This window comes from Camelus dromedarius, chromosome X, assembly GCF_036321535.1.
Source record: "Camelus dromedarius isolate mCamDro1 chromosome X, mCamDro1.pat, whole genome shotgun sequence".
Lineage (NCBI taxonomy): Eukaryota > Metazoa > Chordata > Mammalia > Artiodactyla > Camelidae > Camelus > Camelus dromedarius.
In genome coordinates, this window is record NC_087472.1 from 35,572,358 (window position 1) to 35,582,751 (window position 10,394).

Genomic DNA, 10,394 nt, shown 5'->3' on the forward strand with positions numbered 1-10,394 from the left:
AATCCTACTGCCTTCTCTCCTTCACAGTGGTGGTCCTTGAAAGCATTCCCCCAATAAGCTTCCTGTACACAAATTTTCATCTGACATACTTTTTTCTAGGGTACCAACTTGTGACACTGGTTTAGAGCCCCACTGTACCCTGAGCTGACTTCTGTCATGGTACTTACAAGATTTATTGCCCTTATTTATTTACGTCAGTCTCTACTATGAAACCATGAGCAACTTGTGTCTTATTTATTTCCATATCCTGGTACATATTATGTACTCAAAGAACAACGAATGTTTGAAAATTTCAGCAAGAAATGTTGTGTACTTGGGTATCTTTAGTGGGTTCCTTGAGATATGAGACATGGGCATATTTGGATTGTTAGTATGAAGGAACAATTTGAAGGGGTATTTTCTGGGCAGGTAGATACTAACATGCCTGTCTTTAATGCTTAATGTCACTAACTATGCTTAAGACCTTACCCTCAACCTGAATCTCTCCTCTTAATTTTCATTTCATTGGCCCACACTGAGGACATTTTAGACAAAAAGTCAAAATTTTTATAACTGGAAAAACCCATTGAGTCTATCTAGCCCCTCTTACTCTGCCATTTTTTACAGATGAGAAAATGGAAACCTCGAGAAGGAATGACCACAGGCTCTTCTATTTTGCAATGGTAAGACTTTGCCATTGAACACTATTAAAATAGAAGGCATAAATACTGAACCCAAACAACACCATCTTAATTTAGTAGATTGAGTGTTTTATGAACAAGGATTTGGGAATGCATCTGTTCTACATGATTAGTTGACTAAATAGCTTTATTATCTCAAAATGACATTCATTAAAATGGGATTTTACCTGTAAGATGTCAGGAAAGGATTAGTGGACAGAAATCTTAAATCCCAGACAAGACCTGGGTCAACAGGTGATCACTGAATAATATTAATTTGTAAGTTTCCATCCTGATTGTTAACAATCAAGCCACTCTACAGCCTAAACAAGGACCAGGAGATATGTCCTCCTGAGATCTCATCTCACCAGGATATGATATTAGAACTTTCTCTGAGCCACCTGAGCTCCTTCTTGAGCTGTCTAGCAGCTATGTCTTCATACTGTGCTACCCACTATGGCAGGCTGCCCAGGACCCTCTCTTTCACCCTCCATTCTAATAGCAGAAAATGTCATGAAACTATAGAAGCCAATTCCTAAGTCACTCAACTTCTACTTCTCTTCCTATATTGAAATACTCTCTCCAATACTTCCTTGAAACAGAGGAACTGTGTTTCTCCAAAAGCAAAATTCACTGTATTTCTCCCAGATTACTGGCTAGGGAGTCCTCAGTGGAGGAATCTGGGCCCAGTCTCACACCTTGTGAGATGGAAATGGTTTCACTAGCTAGTGCTGAAGAAGTTCTTAAGAGTCATATCCATATTATGAACCCATGATATTCCTCCCAATTCACAGAAACCACCCCCAGGCTATTGTCATGGATTTTCATTTTAATCCTTTTGTGACATCCCCTACAACTAACATTCATTTTAACCTATTTCATGTTAACAAATGTTCAGAGAGATTGGGAGGGTAAGCAGGCCAGAGGAGGAGGGGGGTATACAGTGTGATTTATCCCAAGTCCTCCCCTAGGTTTCACCCCATCTGGCCACACTGTGAAGGAAGTCAATTCACACCCCTCCTCCCTCAGTTCTCCCCCACCCACTCTATAAAATGGATATATAAGAAGATGGGATGCTCTGGAATCTTCATGTTTCCCAACTACCCCCACCCAAAGTGTGACTCGATGCAGGTCTTCAAAACACACTGCATTGCATGATGTGTGGCTATTTCTATCCATTGAGGAGACTGCACACATTTTTGGCCTTAAGTCCTAAGACGACCACTTACCTGCCACCAGTGTTGAACTGGTCCGAGTTGCTCAGCACAATGTCAGGCACATAATACATTCAATGGCTATTCTGTCTGCATCAGATCAGATCGTGTTTATTCATACCCAGCATAACTGGTATTACAAATGCATTTATTGCCTTCACGTTGCTGCCCAGCTTAAGATAAGTTTTTAATACTTCTCCATACCTTGCAACATATGCTTTCTTCCACTTTTCCTAAACTGCTAGCCAGATAAGGCCTCTTAAACATAGGAAGCCTAGATGTTTAGAGATTTCCTCTTAGGCTGGGTCTGCAATAATTATATCACTCCTAATAATAGTGGACCCATTCATAAGAATAAGTTGTCCTTTCACCAGTTACATTTACTTACATTTATCTATACCAAATACTATACTGAATTCCCTACCAGCATTAAGTCTCTTGGCCTTGGTATCATAGTATCACTATGGTTATTACTGTAGGAAAACTGTGCCAACACCTGTTACCATGAGGCACTTAAAAGAACTTCATTAGTGGGCCCAAAAATTAAGAGAGAGAAATGGAAGGGCTAAATATACTGTGGTACACAGACTCTCAAATGAGTATGCTTTAGGGATGTACCTAAAGTGGACAGGAGGCAGTAGAGCATCAGTCTTTCATTTAACCAGTGATTCTCAAAGTATGATCCCTGGACCAGCAGCATCAGCACCACCTTGACCTGGTTAGAAATGCAAATTCTGGAGCCCTGTCCCAGCCCTTCTGAGTCAGAAACTCTGGAGGACGGACCCAAGGCCTTCAGGGGATTCCAATCACACTTACATTTGAGAGGTACTGTTTAGATCAACCTGAATACATATCCTGGCTTCCCCACTCACTAGCTATTGGGCAAGTTATTTAACCTCTCTTAGCCTCAGAAGTCTCATCCATAAAGTGCATTAAATAGTAATTGGCCTTACTTTATAGGGATGCTGCAAGAATTGAATGAGATGGTCCAAACAAAACTCTTGCAAAATGAGCACATAATAAATTCTCAACAAATATTAGATATTAGCATGTTGTCACTGTTATTATTATCGGTTTGGGGGTGACTTACTGGGGTTTTGGGGGGGTTCAATGTACAAGAAACTTCAATAGATGGGAAGAGGCTAACTGGGTCCCTGACAATGACAGTAATAAAGTATACAATTTTTGAAGAATGAGAAGGACATTCTGACTATGTCCTATTTACTGAACATCATATTATAATGAAGCATTCCCAATGTGGATGGATTTAAAGGAATCTCCAAATGGTTCCACAACCTGGTAAGCCCAAATTGAAAGCATTTCACAATCAGTCAAGCATTGATAGGCAAAAAGGTGAGGCGAAGGGAGGAGGGCTCCAAATAGCCATTTGAAAAGTTCTCTAAAGAGCTTTTTAGTGGGGCCTCCTGCTAGCCTTTGTGAGAATTAGCAAAGGAACCTCTTCTGGGTAATTGCAATCCCACTGGTGCTCTGCCTAGTGAGTGATGCTCTTTTGTGTCATTGGCTCAAAACCTCCAACAGGATTCATGGTTTAAGGAGCAGACAGTGAACTGGAGTTTGGCTCTCATGCCCCCCCAGCTAGATTCCCTTGTGCAGGGCACAACCTACATAATCACGTATAGCAGCCCTGACGGAAGGTGAAGCCTTTGTCTTTGATGAATATCTTTCCTCTATGACTTTGTCAGAAACAAAGATACTTGGTAATTGCCGCTGAAGCTTAAAGGAAATGAGCTGACAATATGGGAGAGGCTGAATCCCCCTTTTCTGGGACTTCATTTACCCCATTCTTTGGTGTTAATAATGCCTACACCTACCTACTTGTTATGTGAGATTCACAGGTGTTGTAAAACTTGAAAGAAAATACCTTTCTCCTGGATAACCCTGAGGATTAAATGACATTATCTATATGCAAATACCTTGTAGACTGTAGAGAGCTGTTCACATGTAAAGAGGTATTATGGTTACTTTCATTGTCTCAATGGCAGCCTCTAATAACACCCTGCTGTTTCGCCTTCCAAGAGCCCACAACCATTATTATTGTTATCATCATCTTTACTGTTAAATTGTATCATTGTCTTGGTGTTGTGTAAGCAAAATTTTGACAGGTTTCTGAGAAAGACATTCCTTCTAACTCCAGTAAGGTGCCAGTGATATTTCCTAACTGGAAACATCCATTTACAAGAAGGAGAAGTGGCACACCAGCTGGTAATAGGTTTTCTCTACCCTCCCTCCCCACCACTGTCCCTCACTACCACCATAACTGCCACTGCCACTGCCACATGCGACTGTGGTCACTGTTATTGTGAGCAGATCAGACAAAACCAATCTTACAACTATTTCCATTACTTCCAAATACTGCCAGTCCTCTCCAAAGGAAGTGATTCCCCTCCCACTTTATTTTGTATATCACAAAAGGTCCTTCTCTGAAGGTTTGCTTGTGGGTCCACGGTGCTAAGAAGTAGTCTCATATCCAGCAGAATAAAGAAGAGGCCAGGCCTTGCCTTCCTCAGCTGAGATCACAAAAAAACCTCAGTGCTTTTTCAGTCACAATAGTTAACAGCTAGGACTACTTTAACAGGCTCAGTCCTACCAGTTGAAAGGGACTAGAAAATCAGCTAGAGATTTGACCTAATATTTGCTGGATCTAGTGTGTTGTAGCCATCTTCATTGTTTTGTTGGCCCAATTCATACTCATTGGCTTCTGGCTCAGTTTCTCACCAGATCTCCCATTTTCTGATGGGACTGGAGATGTGCCCTGGACCCCAGGCCCCATGGCTAAAGTCCTGGTGCTTTATGTTCATACTCTGGATCCTGCTTCTCGGGCTCTTATTGGCTGGGGCACTGCTCTCAATGGATGAGCAAGTGGATGACAAGTTTACCTTACTTTAAGACTCATCCCCCTTCTGCAACTCCTACTGTCATATCCCACCCACCACTTGGAGCACTTTGGCACAACTGACTGTGCCAAGTATGAGTCCCACACACTCTTTGTGACACTGCACACTGCGTTGCCGGAGGTCATACTCAGGCCACAGCTCAACCAATGCCTCAGTTTCCTTGCATCCACCTCCAACCCATACACATTCTGACTCATGTTGCTGAGGTCCCAGCATGCCTCACCTGAATCTGCCTATGTTTTGTCAGCAACCAGAGACAAAGTCCTAGAGAGTAGAACTGTCTTCACTCCCTTTTGTTTCCCTTTCTGAGTTTCTACTGCACTTCCTGTTTCTGTTCTCCCTACCCAGAGTCTTCCCTTGCTCCATAACCACATTCCCTCCAACTCTAGGCTTCCCCGCCCCCACCCCCATCCCCATGCCTCATCTTAAAATTTCCATTCCCTTGTGAGCTGATCCACACTGTTGTAAAGAAAACAATTTCATCTTAAGACCAAAAATGACTGATAACTTAAAGCAAGGAACATTTTTTTTTTGCATTTTCATGAAGTTGAAGCATTTGTTCTTGACTCTTGCTACATTTTACAAGCATCTGGGAAGCTATTTAAAATACCTTTACTGCCCACCCACCCCCCACAGACTATCAGAATCTCTGGAGGTGGTACTCTGGCACCAATCATTTTGAAAAGATGTCCAGGTACTTCCAGTGTGCAGCCAGAGTGAGCATCACTGACCTAAAGGAATGAATCTCTAACAGTAGGGCAATAATATGTACATTTGCTACCTCCCTGCCTCAAAAAAGTTGTGGGTGGTGAGCACTCAATTGTAACTTCTCTCAGTCTGACAACCCAAAGAGCTTCAGGGCCTGGATTTATTTAACATTTCATGGTAGAGGCCAAAATGTCATTTCGAAGCATATACTATTTAGAACGGGTGGGATGTGAAACACTCATGGAATGTAAACTTGCAGGAGACAACTGGGCTTCATGAAGATTTGTAACATATTATAAAGTTATGATATTAAATATGTCAGCCTGTTTCTGGCATGACTCCTCCCTGGAAATGGTTTTATAGTTTTAAAAATAATTCTTTGCTCTGCTTTGAAAGTATCAAGCTCTATTATGAAGTAATCAGAGCCACAATGATTGCTTAACATTTATAGGATCTTGTAGACTGAAGCTGGAAGCAGACTACTGTAGTTCTTGGAATGAAAAATTCTTGCCTTCATCCTCCCATAATGATCATAATTAAAGTCCAATACTGGAGATATTCAAAACTTAAAATGGGCTTCTGGGTATAGGCCAGCCCTTAGCTGGACCAGTCTCTAACAAGCCCATTGTTATGTTAAGGAAATGACTGGGAACAGGACTAATCCTCCAAGTAATCAGTCTGACAAGTAGTTTCTGAGCTATCTGTCCTAAAGTGATAGAGTGGCTACAATGGAGGACGAGCAACGTTCCTACAATGCACTGCTACTTTCCAGGAAAAGGCAAAGTGGAGATGAAAAAATTGGAGTAAAAAAAAATCAAAACCAAGTGTCACAAGGGCTTGGAGTAAGTATATGTCAAAGACATCCGTCTGATTTAAGAGGACCAGGAAGGGCTCCTCCCTTTCCCAAATGACACCGAACTTGCCCTGGGTCAGTGGGTAGGTCCTTTGCTTCACACTTTGTCCATTGTCTCTGCAAGAATCGTCTTTGAACATAAAACTACTCTTGGCAGAAGAAAGGTAACTATTTAGGTCGGCTTCTCATTTTAACCTGCTTTCATTTATCAGCTAGGTCCCTCCATATTGTCTGGTTGTGTGCTGCAGAGAGAGAAGCCCTGCTTTGGGGAAGGGGGAATGGTAAAAGAGCAAAGGGGGGATGTGAATTTGAGAGTCCAGAGTAGACAGGTTCTAAGTGAGATGTGAAGACACATGGGCACTGGGCACCTGTGAGGGAAAGTACCCAGAAGGGAATCAAAGGTAAATCTCTCTTCAGTGACTAGACCAGACAAAAATAGAGCCACAAGCACACCTCTCTTTGGCTGATCTGAAACTACCAGGGTCCTAAGGGGTAGAGGGTGTGTGGCCACAGTTGCTCTCGATGCTATTCTTCCCCACCCAGGTGCTAAGGGCAGGCATTGGCACACAAGGGCATTTTAACCCCACAGGTCTTTGTACCTTTATTCAGTTCACAAAACAGGCTCTATTGAAACAAGACAGTCTTGGGGCCTGAGTGTGATTGAAAGGGGCAAATGCATGAAGAACTGGGGAGTAATGTGCTATCCTAGGGTGTGAGGGTTGGAAGCCTTTTGAACAATGTAATATCCTTTCACTGAGGCCACATTTAAAGCTCAGCCGGGAGAAAGCACTCACTGCAAATTCTGTCTGCCTGGCGAATCCGCTGGAGAGCTTTCTGGATGCTTTGGCTGTCTTGTCCTGTGGTCAGGACGACCCCTACAGGTAGGCCGTGGCTCCGAAGAGCACCTGCCACTCGATTGGCTGTGTGCACCCAAATGTCTTCATCTGAGGAAATGACTCCAGCGTGAGCCCACTGGAAATATTTCATGACAGTTACCAGCACCCGGATGGGAGAAGGGAGTGTCCGAGAAAAGGTCGGGTGGCTATTTTTATTGTCTAATTCATAATTCACACAAGCCCAAGAGAAAATCCCTTTGTCCCAGCTGTTTCCCAGGAGCGAGGCTGCCTCACAGTAGCCAGGGTTTGCAGGTCCAATAAATCCTGAGGCCATCTGGTGGTGGGAAATGAAACTGGCGAGGTCCCTGGAAGTCTGGCAGTCTTCGTTGAGAATCACGTATTTAAAAGAGTAACCCAGGTCCAACGATGAGTCCCTGTTGATCCGCTCAATGGCTAACCGAGCAGCAACTTCAGGCAGAGCCTTTGAGAACAACGGATCACAAGTCCAAGGGCCCACTACCCCTATCTTGTAGAGGGGTGCCCACACCTGCTGTGGGAGGGACGTAAGGGCCAGGAGACACAAACACCACCGGAGCTTGAAGGATGCAAGGCCATGGTTTCCTTGCTGTCTTCTGGGAGCCACAAACCAGAGCATAAGGTGAGAGAAAGGCCAGGGTCCCAAGAACATAGCCCTCCTGCTTCCAGCAGGCTAATGAAGAAATACCGGAAGATTAGTCTGCCTTCCCGAGATGGACAGTGGTGTTTCCAAATGCCTGTCAATTAGAAGTAAAGATGTGTTACATTATTCCTGCAGTTTCTGTAATAACACTTCTGAAAGAATGGCAAAGGAATGGCAGTCCTTAAATGGAAAGTTTCTTTCCCCTACCCTAACCAAATCTCCTCCTCTTCCTGTACTTCTTGTGATCCTTATCTCAGAAGATGGCGCTTCCATCTACTGTTCACCTACTTGCTCCAGTCAGAAACCTGCCAGCCAGCTGAGACTCTTCCTTCTTCTCTGCCCCCTCACTCAATCCATCACCAAGTTCTGTTGATTCAACTTCAGTAACAGCTGCCCTTTCACGGGCTCATAAGGATTACATGGATTAACATACAGCAAATGCTTATAACAAGGTCTAGTATGTCATTAGCATTTTATTAGGGATATTATCATTTTATGGTTTCAAATATGTCTACTTTTCTCCACCAGGCTGCCCTCTTGGAGACGGACACAGATATAAATAGATAATGGCAATACAGAGTAAAAAGTGCTATAATTGAAGTAGCTCAGACAGAGGAAAACAGAGTGGATCACTCAAACCCAAATTTCAGGGGAGGAGGAGGGATGTCTCTCTGAGTTGAATATTGAAAAAAAGGAGGGGGTTGGTGCTAAGAACCTTCCAGTCATAAGACACAATATGCAGTAAGGGCCAGAGATTAAAAATGGGAAATGATACGTTATATTCTCAGAATCCCAAGGCATTTGTTCTGCTCAGCCAAGGCAGGGGCCAGATCACCAAAAGTCTTATATGCCATTCGTAAGTTTTTAGATTTAATCCTGTATACAGCAGTTTTAAGCAGAGAAATGATATAGAAAGATTTCCATATGTAAAAGATTACTTAAGTAGCAGTGTGAAGAACGGGTTGGAAAGGGAAAAGAATGGAGGCAGGGAGACCAGTTTGGATACTATTGTAGTAATCCACATGAGACGCGATGGCAGAACAAGAGAGGGGTAATGAAGATGTAGAAGAATGGAGATGGATTCCATCAAGATTAAAAATAACGAAGAGATTCAGAAGGTAAAACTAATAATAGCTTAGTAGAAAGTAAGGGGGATAAAAGAGGATGCCAAGATGGTTTTGGGCTTCAGAGCTAGGCAACTGGCTGGAAAATGACATGTCTCTGAGATAGGGAATGCTAGAGGAAGGGGTGGGGGATATAATGTATTCTATTAGACATGTTGAACTGATGATGCCTGAAGAATATACAAGTAGCAAGATCCAGTCGACAATTTGACATATTGGATCTCATAATAGAAGCTGAGCCAGAGGTATAAATTTAAGTGTAATCAACTGATAGAAGGTAATTGAAGACATGGCAGTATATAAGATCAACACGAGAGAGTTGCAGAGTAAAGAAAGAAATCAGAGGACAAAACTCTGAGAACCTACAACACTCCAAAGTCAGGCAGAGAGAAAGAAGGTCATAATGAGAACTCCCATGAAAAGTCCAGAGAAACAGCAAAACCCAGGAGTCAGGGGTGTCTTACACCCCAAGGAAGATGACACTTTGAAGATGAAAAATGTTTATCACATCTCACACTCTGTTGAGAAGTCAGCTAACCTAAAGATAGAGGAAAGGTATGTATCCATCAGATTTGGATTCAGAGAGTAAGGCTACAAGTGGAAGGACCACAATGAGTCAAAAATGAATCAAAATTAGTGGAGTTAAGAAATGCAGAGAACTCTTTTGAGATGATGCAGGCAATCTCCATTTAGCCCTTGTCTCGCTTTATACCCTTATCTCCCTATTCTCACTGGATGCTATAATAAATGCCCTGTTCTACAGACATATATCACATAGTCTATCAAGCATAGGATTTGGAAGATGCCATTCCTTCTTCCTGGAACATCCTCCTGCTTCCTCCCATACTCTACTTTGAGATTCTCCTGATGAACTCTACCTTCAAGACACAAATGAAGCGTTCCTTACACTGTGCAGCCTTAATTAACACTTCCAGGTTGAGTTCATTGTTTTTCCACCTGTGCCTCATATTTAGACCCATTAATGAAGATGTTCCTCTGATTTATAAATTGTCCTTATTTCTGGTCTATGTTTTGACAAGGACACTGAACTGTTTGATATCTCTGTATTTACAGGACCTCATACTTCCAACTACAAGGGGTGGGCAACGAGGAACAGAGACCATTGTACTGGGAGTTCCTAGAGATCTTCATCACCCTAATACCTAGCCAACACATAGTAGGTGCCAGATAAATGTTTGTGAAATGAATTAATAAAACACTAAAGTTGATCCAAGGTCAAGAATAACCTCACTAGACATAATAAGAAGAATTAATTGCTTGGGGAAGATGTTAATGAGGAAAATCCTTAGTGAATTTTTAATAACAACCAAAGATCAAAAAAAGGCATAGCTTTTTTCAGGGCTGATAATCAGCACTGGTGTGTACCAGTAAAGCCTGACTGGTTG

At 42.5% G+C, this 10,394-nt stretch overlaps 1 protein-coding gene across 1 annotated transcript in view; it reads right to left on the bottom strand.

The window, feature by feature from the left end:
• Positions 1–7,943, bottom strand: part of GUCY2F (guanylate cyclase 2F, retinal) — an 89,217-nt gene extending 81,274 nt beyond the window's left edge. Inside the window, exon 1 of the mRNA XM_010985023.3 lies at positions 7,144–7,943. Coding sequence (XP_010983325.1) covers positions 7,144–7,873 — 730 coding nt within the window. The 5' untranslated portion in view covers positions 7,874–7,943. The remainder of the gene's footprint in view (positions 1–7,143) is intronic.
• Between the last annotated feature and the right edge of the window lie 2,451 nt (positions 7,944–10,394).